The 12,247-nt window shown below is 38.7% G+C and overlaps 1 protein-coding gene across 4 annotated transcripts in view; it reads left to right on the forward strand.

The window, feature by feature from the left end:
- The first annotated feature begins 24 nt into the window (after positions 1-24).
- Positions 25-12,247, forward strand: part of paqr6 (progestin and adipoQ receptor family member VI) — a 34,962-nt gene continuing 22,739 nt past the window's right edge. For 2 of the 4 annotated variants that reach the window (XR_004898519.1, XM_031279412.2), the window contains exons 1-2: positions 25-271; positions 11,810-12,081. Coding sequence is in view for 3 of the 4 variants with exons in the window: in XM_031279412.2 (XP_031135272.1) it covers positions 211-271; positions 11,810-12,081 (333 nt within the window). In the remaining variant the exon portion in view is untranslated. Of the gene's footprint in view, positions 272-546; positions 754-4,272; positions 4,557-11,809; positions 12,082-12,247 lie in introns of those variants that run through there. The other 2 variants (XM_031279411.2, XM_031279413.2) reach the window with 2 other exon arrangements.

Here is a 12,247-nt window from a genome sequence, read left to right on the forward strand (position 1 = left end):
TCTTTTTGCTGGGTAAGAGGGTTGGGAAATCTCACTAACCCAAGGCAACCCTCTTTCTGTGAGCCCATGAAGCTGTGGGGCTGCAGGGATTTCAGCTGCAGTGGACGGATTGGAGTCCCGGGACAGGATGAGAGGTTTAAACATACAAACAGCCTGTAAATTAGATTTATAACTTTAGTTAATTAAAAGCACCTGTCATCTGGTTGAGAAATGTCCATGCAGGGGTCTGTGCTTGCAGTGGGGAAATGCCTCGCTTGCCTGGAGTTTATGCGTAAGTACATTTTTCAGTACAGTATTTGTCTTTTGGGCATGTTTGGAAATGCGCACCTTATTAATTTCTATATCTTGCGTACAATCTCTCAGAAATGGTAATGAGTTTCATTTAGAATTAATGGCATCCATGTTTGCTCTTATGTTAATGATGCTGGAGCTCTCTGCCTTGTCTCCTGACAGTGAAAAACAAGGCCTTTTTTCTTTGCCACATCCAATGGAAAAAAAAGTCATTGCCCTGAGGGTGGGATTTCGATATTGGCGATGCAGTAGTGTATTTACTCAGTTACTGCCGGAATGTGCAGAGGAAGAGAGGGAGACTGCTTGGTGCAATAGGGATAGTGCCCGACTCTGGAATAATTATGGATTTATAATTTTTATATTCCCAGAAAATGATTTCTTAACTTTTTTTTTTCCTCTCCACGCTCCGGAATCCCTTCATCAGAACCTACAATGATCCGATCGAGCACATAAAGCTTAAAGGTCAGACGGACCTGTGTGTGTGTGTGTGTGTGTGTGTTTACATCTTACATCAACCGTGACTGAGTGTTTCTTCCTAAATACTCATGTTTCAGTAAACTTATTCCTCTTTCTCATCAACAGAGGCTCTGGAGGTTTTTGCTCGTAAGTCACTCCCATTTATAGGAAATGAACGCGTGTTTGCCAAATAGTACGCTACTTACGAAACATTCGGGGATATTAGTACTGCCATGTTTTCTCACTTCAAAATATTAACACGCTCATATAATTGGGTATTGATCCTCTCATGTGCTATGGCGCAGTTCATACCCGTTTTCAGTGTTTTAAGCATCCTGGGTCAAACTTTGTTTACGCATGTCCCTTGCGTTGCCATAACAATTTTACATAATAATAATAGGCTTTTGTAGCCTATATGAGTACTATTGATGCTTTATGTACATTTTGCTGAATACTTTACTTTTACTGAATGCAGGGCTTTTTACCTGCAATGGAGTATTTTAAAATTGGGATGGTACTTCTTCCACAACTTGTGATAGCGGATTTTGATTAGTGATTTAAAAATATTATTAACATTATTATTATTAATGTAGGCCTATTTGTATACCACTTTTCAAAACACAGTCATAAAGTTACTAACAATAACATAATATATAAGACAATCATTTAAAACTAATAAGCTAAGACAATAACATTATAAACAAATTACTGGAAAGGCAACTTTAAAAATGAGTTTACTGGAAGGGATTTAAAGGACCTGTGTTTGCTCCCCTGATTTCCTCAGGAACGTTTTGGAGACCAGCAGCTATTTCACAAGCTGTACACAGAAGAGTTTATTTTTTTTACTGATGTCCCAAAAACTGTAGGCCTGCTATTTTAAGAACTCAAGAGTATTATGCCATGCAGATGGAATTGATCTGGAAGTTATTAGGGTGTGTCATTTGTTTTGGACATACAATTTTTGACATTGAATATGACATATTCAGTGTTTTCATTTGCTTTCTTAAAACATGACACTTGAAAATGGATTACTTATTTTTGCCAAGAACATTATTTATGGGTGATAACTGCATGGCAAGGTGTAGCACTGACCTCTGCCATACTAAGTCCAGTTTGGGGGTCACTGAACATCAAGCAAAAATAGTTTGTATAGTTTGGTGCTGTTGTTCATGAGCTAAAATATATTTTATGCCCCTCAAGGGTTTAACGTCACACAGCTATGGGTTTGGTGAGACCTTCACGGAAATGTTATGGGATAGAAAGTTGTGACACAAACTGGATGTTTGTCCTGTACAGAATAAAACAGGATGTCCTCCCTGCCCTGGCGGGAGTTTGGACAAATTTAGTATCCCCACAGGCTCACATGACAAGCTCTCCTTCCTCAAAGTCATGCAATATAGAAGAAATAACTCAAAGGCAACATGGTCTTCTTGTAACCTTGAGGGCATTTCTGAGACATGTGGAGACACTTCCTGTATTTTCACCATTATGGGTGACTGACATCACTGGCTGGGTCACTTAGGTCATCACTGTCACGAGTCATTACAGTATGTTTTTAGCCATGTTGAATTCTTTACAAAAGTCCCTCAGTTTGTTAACAAAAAAAGTTAAGCTTTTGCAAACTATAGACCTTTTTCCCCCCCGCTGAATTCCTTTGACTGAATATGATTTTATTTGTGTACATGTACTTTTTTTTTTTTTGTTTATGTAAGTTCTTATCAATTTTATATTCGTCATAGGTTTTTGTAAAAAAAAAAAAAAAAAGTATATATTATATATTTAATTTTGTCAACATTTTGACTTTAGGGATGAAAATGTTTGTCTGTTGGCCGGTCCTCCGCTTTGGTCCAGACTGAAATATCTCAACAGCTCTTTGATGGATTACCATGAATACTTTTACAGACATTCATGGTTCAGATGTTCTAGCTAGTGAAAATAAATATTTCTCATTTGTGCTGGGGACCCCCTGGAGGTCCCAGGACCCTACTAGGTATACTTTGGGAACCAATGGGCTAGAGGATCAATAAAATACACTACTGTAAAATGTACAAAGGCAGCTTGAGGAGAGGCTCATAATTTTAACCAATTTGAATTATAAAAACTACAAAATCATAATTTGGCGTGTTTAAATCTTGCTCGGTTTCACGTGCTAATGTTGGGCATGTATAATTTGTATAATGTTCTCCATCTTAAGCTTTACATTCGTTAATTAGCACAAAATACAAACTACAACTGAGGCTGACGGGAATGGAGTTAGTTTTGTAGGTATTTAGTCAGAAACCAAGTATTGAACACATTGAAATTCTGGCCTGTTTACATGGCCACTAGCCTGACAAGCCAGACCCACATCAAGATGTTGGGTCTGGGAACTCACCATTGGCTCAATCCGAGGGGCGGGATAAACGGTTGTCTTTCAAATTCTCTCTGCACGCAATAGGATAGCGCTACAACCAGGCAGAGCAACGAAGAAGGTAGCGAAGCTAGTTGATAGATTAAACTTTTGCTGTATCCGGTCGGCAAAACTTTGAACACATCTTCCTTTTTTAAGAATGATTTCAGTGCTGTTCTTTGTTCTTTTCTCAAAGAAAAGCTTAACTCCAAGTCTTCCAGAAGACCGCTATTCCCAGCAGCAGCAGCCATAAGCCCGCCCACCGACTCTATACACAATGTGATTGGCCTGACCAGAGTTTGGTTTTTCCAGAGTTTTTTTTTTTTTTTTGGTTTTATTATTAACAAGGCCCGGAATCCATCCTGACTCTCTCCACACCCCACCTCTCATGCCACTGTACCTACTCTGCTGTAGCGTTCCTTTTTACTACTTTTTTTTACTACTGTTTAACTTATTTTACTATTTATTTAAATTTATTTTATCGTTATTAATACATACTGTGTGTATATGTTTATACTTATATTGTTTATATTCTTTTTATCCTTCTTATATTTGTATGTGTGACATGCTCCAACAACACCATGACAAATTCCTCGTATGTGCAACGTACTTGGCAATAAAGCCCTTTCTGATTCTGATTCTGATTCTGATTCCAGCTCGCAAGCCAACGGAGAGTGCCTAGACTCCCCCTGGCTGCAAATTAAATTTGCTGCCGCTAGGGTGCGTCTAGATTTCTAGGCTACATGGTTACATGAAAAGTCAGAGAATCACCAAAGTGATTACAATTTATCCTGAGGGGGGCATGAATGTCTGTACCAAGTTTGATGGCAATCCATCCCATAGTTGTTGAGACATTTCACATTAAACCTCAAATGTCAACCGCATGGTCAATGGTAAATAGACTGCTGTCTTAGAGACCACTCAAAGGCTTTACACTACAGGCACCATTCACCCCATTCACATGCACATTCATCTTCTTTACATAAATACACATCTGTCTTTTATATGTATAAATTAAATCAAGCCAAGATCTCTCGCTACCCCTTTGCCACCCCATGTAAAATGTTCTAGATCCGCCACTGGTTTCATCACATTGACGTTTTTACAACTTTCCACATCCATCCCTTGTCTTGCAGTAGCGCGCGCACAGCCGTTGTGGACACACATTGCTCGTGTTGTTGTGGCTCCAGTGATCCACGTGAGCACCGAGCAGCGCTTCTTACTGGCTCGCGCGGGACAAGAGGAGGCGAGGAGGCGAAGAGGCTGTGTCTGTGTACTGTAGTCCCTGACACTATTACAAAACCAAGAGACGAAACGACGCCAGCTGAAGCTGTCACACATGCGCTAAGCTTTTAGCGTTTTTTAACCGAGACAGACGGGAGAAGGCATCCTTCAAACCTCCGCATGCCCGAGGGTGGCGGTAAGTCGTTAAAACATTTGAGTATTTGTGTGAAAAAGACGCGAAGATGATGCTTTCCCCCCGCTGTTAATCGTTGCATTGTTGAGGCGAAGTTTTGCAGCTTTCAGTAGAAGCTATATTTTTTGTCTCTTCACTGTCTTCTTGAGCTGCTATTGCATCACCAATTTTTTTATTTATTTATTTATTTTTGTAAAGCTAAAGGGATTTCTGGGACGTCGTGTTCAATAGTAAGAAGGGAGAGGAAATACAATAACATACATTGTGTTGAAGTCATTCTAAAAATTAGCTCCATGTGACTGGCGTGTTTTTCCTAAATGGTTGCTCTGCAGATGTGTCCAGGCGAAATAACTTGGAGATATTTTGGAGTTTTCCATATTGTAAGCAGTTGTCCACATGGACTTGAACTCCTCTTTCCCAGTTTACAGCTCATACAGGGCATGAGCAACGGAATGTGTTCTGTGGTCATTTATTCACACGTTTGTCACCTTCCAGAGTTTCATACTTTTTTTGGATTACGGACATCTCAATTTAGATCTGCAACAATTATTCTATGTAACTATTTTGATAATCAATAAGAAGTTCATTTGGCATGCAATAATGGCCAAAACACCTAAGTTCCAGCTTCTCCAGTGTGAGGATTTGCATCTTTTCTGTTTTATATAGCCTTAACTATAACTTTTTTTTTTTTTACAATAATCTGACATTTTATAGATTAACTATTTAAGCAAGAAAGTAATCAGTAATGTAAATACTCAGAAGTTGCAGCCCTATCTTAAACCTGTTGAAGGTTGTTATTTTTACCTGCAGCTGATTTAAAAAAAAAAAAAAAAAAAAAAAAAAGTATAAATTGAGCTTACAGTTGGAAAAGGGAAAACAGGGAATTGTTATGTATGAACATGGATAAACTGTGTTGACAGTCAGGTACTGTAGTAGAGGAATGAGGCAGGGTGGGGTAACGTGCACATGTCTCCACACCACACCCAGCCAGTTGAGTCTTTTGTCTCCTGCTTAAATTTATAACGTCATAATTGATCTGAAACTGGTTTCTATTTGACATTGTGCTGCAATGCAAGCCAAGTGCACACGCTGATTGTTTGTCAGTGTTGAGAAATTAAGGGGTTGTCTTTAAAAGACAGAGCCAGGTTTTAGATGAACTACTTGTTTGAATAATACAATAACAAATACTTTGATAGAAATGAACTGCTTTGATTGTGCAGGGGAAGGGATGGTTACCTCTTTGTTCCTGCAGTTACTCAGTGTGATCTGTAAGAACACATAGTGTTACATAACCATGAGCAGTGCTTTTCATGTGAAGTGTAGACACATACCAGGAAGGGAGGTACCAATGGGGAACACCTTTTTTGAAAAAACATTTGACTGACTCCAGACTTAAAGCTAAAAAAGGGAAGTTATAAAGCACATCTCATGACAAGGTTTACGTATGTTCCTGTGTGCAGGGTTACCCCATAACGTGTAAGTAACCTCAACCATTTGGTCAGAGGAAAGTAGTCCACATCTGCTGTAGCAGGAGATATGAAAGATGTAGATGCGAGGATCATTTTTCTTGCAAGTGATTAATCAGTCTATGACTTGTCAGAAAATAGTGAAAAATGCCCAAGATGACCTCTTCAATTAGCTTGTTTTGTTTGTCCAAAACCAAAAGATGATAAGTTTTCTTTGATATAGAACAGAGTAAAGCAGCAGATCCTGTAGAGCTGAAATGATTGGTCGATTGAAAGAAAATTAATCAGCAGCAATTTTAATATTCGATTCATTGTTTGACTGGTTGTTGTTTTTTAAGGAAGAATGCCAAAGATTCACTGGTTTTAGCATCGCAAATTCAAACTCTTCTATGAAAGTAAACTGAATCCTTCTGTTTTGGACAAAGAGTTTTGGCTTTTTCTTCTTTTATATTTTCTGACTTTTGACCAAACTGATTATTCAAATTGATATAATAGATCAGGGGTCTTCAACGTTTTTTAGGCCAAGGACCCCTTAGCTGAAAAAGAGACGGAGAAGGGACCCCCTACTACATATATTTGATATTAAACTGGGCCTACAGTAACACGTGGGCTGCCTAAAGCCTTTACACATACCTTTTTAATGGTGCATACAATACCAAGCTTTTAAAATAAAATTGTTGGCATGTTCATATATTTATACATCATGTTTTTGTTTAAATGTGGCACAGAATCCATTTGTGGGCTTGTTTAGTTGTTGTTAGGTGTTTTTGTTTTGGATAGCTGTTGTATGATGTCACATTGAGAGATTTTAATGAACTGGCAGCAGAGGTCAGGTTTTGTTGTCTGTCTCAAAATCAAAAGTTTCTTTCTAGACTCCAGGGTTTTTCCTGCATAGAGGAATTTTTGGTGCCCCCAAAGAGGTTTTAGACAGCCCCGAGGAAAATCACAAGTGCCTAAAAGTCTTTGACTTCCAGCAGTCAACTCCCCTCTCTATGTTAAATGGCATCAGTAATAAGTTTAGACAGTTTCATAACCGGTTGAAAACTCATTGTACTCGCGGTAAAAAAAGTTGTCCAAGTCCATGTTTTGGTACAGCTCATCCTTTTCCTTTTACATTTTGAATTTTGTGTTTTCCTTTTACATATATAAAGACATTTACCCATAAATTGGTGTGTCGAAATATATCAGTATGCAACAAATGAAGTCTTTGACGCTCAAAATTTCCGGGGAGAGACTCCCAGACCCAACGCTTAATACGTGTCCCCCCAATGGCCCATTTTGACCCAGGAAAAACACTAGACTCATGTTCAAGGATCAGAAGAAATTAATCGTAGAGTAGACATCAATTCTCCTCTGACAGTTGTCTCAATGGATCATGCAGCACAACCAGATGCATCTTATGCATTGACTAAGACTCTCATTTTCCTTTTTTAATTGAAAAAATGGTTCTCTTTATTGCTTAGTCCTCTCTTCACCAGTGTGAAAAAACAAAGAGGTGGATGTAAAACATTTACGCATGTTCTGTGGGTGTTTGCCAAAAGGGAATCTGGGAAAATGAGTGTAGTGACTCACATATAAAAGTTAACCATAAAGAATAATCACGCACAATTACTTATGAATTCACAAATATGTAATTGTAAAAGCACAGAAAAGATTTTTGCTTTCAAGAAATCGTGCATTTACTATGGGTGAACCCAAAGGTCAGTTATGTATGTGTGAGTGTTTTTTAGGCTGAACATGTTTCAGCAGGACAGTGGAATGCTTTATTATAGCTTGAGCTACAGAATGAGCACATGCAGTACAAGGCACTTATGCCCATCTGTGTGGGCAACATGCTCTCTTGCATAGCCTTCTTATTGTCAGCCTCTGGTCAATAAAGACGTCCATTGAGAAAGGTCACGTGACAACATCACGAGGGAGTGGGATAGAATTTCAGATGTGAAGAAAATAACAAAAAAAGGAAGAAAGTGTTTAGGTCAATTCAGAATTGCTGCAGGTAACAACAGCAGTTTGAAAGTAAAAGAGGGATACAGATATCTTTATGGTCACTGTTAAATTTCATGAGCAGAGATAATATCTTACATGTCGTTAGACTTGTATTCCTCCTAACCTGTTTGCTGAGTTAACACCCTTTTAACCAGATAAAAAACAGAACAAACCAAATGGATCACTTGTTACTAAATCGACAATTCGTCAGAAAGTATCAAAGGGGGGAACTCTGTTTATAAGTCTTGAAGAGTACAATTGTATTTGTGGAAAAAAAAAGTTGTGTTGTATTGTTGTAAGTGTTATGTGGCTCCAGAAGAAGCTGTGTAGTCTAATAAATTGGAAAGAAATCTCTGGCTTTCGAGTTGGAAAGAATTGAGTTTGCCAGACCTCTGTTACCCATTGCTCCTTTCTGCTTGAAGCTAACCTTTACCTCGAGGATACATTAGCTGCTACTAGCACAACACACCCAAATCTCTGGCCTGTCAGTGATTGAGTTGCATTATGGGTAACATAGGCACCAGGTTTTGACAAAGAATAGTAATACTTGGGGGAAAAAAGTAGATATCTCTCTACTACATCGATTTTTAAAACTGTCCAATGTATTAGGAGTGCAATGCTGAATCAGTGGAGTACTCTTTTAAGACACTCATATGTTTTTCATTCTACTCTAGTACATTGGATTTGAAGTAAAACAACTATGAGGTTGAAGTGCTGACTTTCAGCTTTACAGGAATAGTTTGACATTTTGGGAAATACTCTCATTTGCGTTCTTGCTAAGAGTTAGATAAGAAGATCGATTTCCTACACTGTTCATCTGATGTTGATTTATACTCCTAGCTACACCTCTGTCATTGTATTCTTTACAATTCAATATATTGTAACTAACACAAAAATATGTCACCATTTAAATACTTTTTGACTGCATTATATTCACTTTTACTAAGTCAAAACAGTTATTGTGTTAGAAAATAAGTGTGAGGTAGAGTATGTCCAGGGGATGGACAATTATAGTTTCTTCTTAGCTCACGGATCGCAGCGACGTCAAAATAATAAAGGTGAACAATGTCTGTCAAAACAGAGCTGAAATCATGCTGAATGAAAACACACTGTGTTTTTATAAAAGCTTTGCTAAGACTTTACAGCCAGCAAAACTTCAAGAGCAAACAGTTGTTAAACTATCTCTACAAACACGACTCCCTCAAACACCTTTTTGTTTTACTTGGACATAAAGTACTGAACAGGAGGGGCCAAATATCTTTTCTCAAATTCTTCATGAAACCGCAGTCAACAAAGGTGAATGTTATCTTTTTTGCAGATGGATGCATACAAGATTTAATAAACCACTTAAACTAAAAGCTCTAATCCCAGCCAAGTAGTGTGGGGCGAAGAGAAGTATGTTTTTGGCCGATGCATGCTTGTCTGATGCTTCAAGTCAACACTGCAACATCTTGAGTTTTGTAAATTCGTGGGAACTGATTTAGAAAAGTCAAATTATGTGTATTACCTCACTTGCTGTGCGTTTCGTGTTATGATCATGGAGAGTTTAGTCCTAATGCAAAGTTGTTTAGGTGCTCAGACCGGAATGTTTTTCACTGGTTTGGTTGCATTTTCTGGTTCAGAGCTGTAAAAAATTAATGCAAATTAATTCTTGTTGTTTATTTAAGAATCCACATGTTGTCTCTTTCTACTCTGGTCCTGAGCTTGAATCTCTCTCTCTCTCTCTCTCTCTCTCTCTCTCTCTCTCTCTCTCTCTCTATCTTATCTATCTTATCTATCTTATCTATCTTATCTATCTATCTATCTATCTATCTATCTCTATAAACACTTGTATGTTTGTGCATCGGAATTGGTGTTTTGTTCAAATGTAGCGCAGCATTTACAAGTTGTAAATGCTGCGCTACATTCATATGGTTTTTACACTTTTTGTTGGACAGTGACACTGTCTGACATACTTCCTGGGTCACTAAGATCTGAGGAGGAGTGCATAAGTGTCTTCCTCTATATTGTCCTGTCAACTGTCCAAAATGAATCATAACAATTACATGATTGAGTTGTTTGGCTCCTTAAAAGGCTGCCTTTGGCTTCAAATAGTCCTCCTCATTCATCTTCCATCTCTCAAAGCCAGTTATAATCTAATCTGCATAGAATTCTGCATGCATAGATGTTGCAATTCAAATCCGTCACACAGTTTTCAAAAAAACACATCTATATCTCAAAACAGCTATTTAAATCATCTAATGTTATGAATTCAAATGAGCTTTGTTTTTTTTTTTCACTGGCTTTTCAGAGCCGTGTCATCGACACAAGCTGTTGTTTTGTTGTGTGCTGCTCAGATGTTATCCAGTCGTGTTGAATGCAGGATTTGTGCCAGTGTGCATGCATGTCAGTGCTCGGAGTATTTGAGCATGTTCTCTATGGACCGATACTGGTTGTGAGAGTGTGTAAGCAGCCTCATTTCCATCCGGTGCAGCTTATAACAGTCATCCTTTGGTCCCTGTACTCTCAAGGCTTTAGCCTCCACAATGCTCACTTTTTCACAGTGACCAGGCCGGGGCCTGCAGCTGGGTTGCAGTAAGCGGCGACCTCCTCTTGTTGCTCTCACACTGCAAGAGAGGAGCCCCTCAGGTATGAGCTGTAATGACAGGAGAGACGCCTGTCTGGTCTTAGTTTAGTTAATGTTTATTTTTATAATGCATTAGTGCCCCATCCATACTGATTTTTTGATGCAGATGCTATCAATATTTGTTTTTTGGTTTTGAATGTAAACTTAAGTCATTGAAGAATTGTGAACAAAATATGTGCTAAACTGGACATTTTACAGTGGATAAAAAACTTGTCAGTGTGCTCTGTTGGACAAACTTTTTCTAAAATTACCTAGAGCCAGATATTGTCAAGATACAACTTGTCTGTAAAGTTGAAAACATGTGTTGTAAGAAACCTTGATGAAGTTACCTGATGACGTTCCCCTTCTGTTGACTGGGAAGGAATGTACCATGTAATATTGGCTGGCTCTCCTCACAAACATGTCATTATTACATGCTTGCCTTCAGTCACAGGCCGCTGCAATGTGACAATGCCAGGCATTTTTCAAATTGATGCCTGGGTATATCTCAAGAGCTGCCACAGTAACCGATTGTTCTCTACTCCAGTCAACAAAGACACCACACTTTGTCATATAAACTTTAATGCTGATATAACATTTGCCCCGTGACGATCATTACAGAGATTAACCTATGAAGAAATCCAGTATGTTGCAGCTGTGCCTGTGTCAGTGTATGTGTGTGCTTACCAGCAAACCAGCTAGTGACATAAGTCTGCAGCAGACCTCTAATGTAGAAAATTACGGTTCTGGTGGTAGGGGTGGGGGAAAAAATCAAACGTATTGTGATTTTCTTCTGCAAAAAGTTTTTTTTTTTTTAAATTAATCCTTTCCCCAAAATGAATATTTTTTATTTCGTTTTTTTGTTTTTAAACTAATAATTGACCTAAAAATGTCCTGTTTATATGGTACAGCTGACAGCAAAACAGAGCAAAAGCAGAAAATACAGAAAATCCATGTAATGCAATTCTTTACAAATAAAACAAATGTCAGACTGACTGAAATGTCATGTGCATTCTTCTTAGAAAACAATTTTTAGAAATGTCTGATGATAAATTGATATTAGAAGTGCATTTATTCAACTTTTGTTTTTGTTAAAGAAGGAAAAGAAAATCACAGTACTCGTAACTATTGCAGTACTTACAGTACTACACTAACTATCTGTTGGTGTCTCATTGAATATGTTTGTTGTTTCTCTGCAGTGTTTCCAGTGTGGAGGGGGATCGGGGTCGGTAGTGGTGTCGGAGGCGGGTGGAGCCAGGGCTGGGGACGTGGCTTGCGATGGGAGCCTGCCAGTCCAGGACAAGGGGCCTGGATCCCGGTATTTGACTACCCTGTATGGGGTGTCCTCTGTCGTGGGGGACACGCCAGGCTCAGGGAGGTTTGTCAGAGAGGGAGGAGTGCCATCAAACTGCCCACAGACATGCTCAGCATCAAACTTCCCCAGCTCTTTGACATCAATCAGGTCCCCAAGGTAAGAAAGGTTTACAAGATACTGCAGTTTGTTTTATCCTGCGCTTAAATAGAAGCGCACACAGTGCAGTGAGATTACATATTTGGGCCATATTATTGCAAATGACCTGTCTGATGATAAGGATATCTATAGGCAGCGTCGGAAGCTGTATGCTCAAGCGAACATG

The sequence above is a fragment of the Sander lucioperca genome, chromosome 10, assembly GCF_008315115.2.
Source record: "Sander lucioperca isolate FBNREF2018 chromosome 10, SLUC_FBN_1.2, whole genome shotgun sequence".
In the NCBI taxonomy this organism is placed as follows: domain Eukaryota; kingdom Metazoa; phylum Chordata; class Actinopteri; order Perciformes; family Percidae; genus Sander; species Sander lucioperca.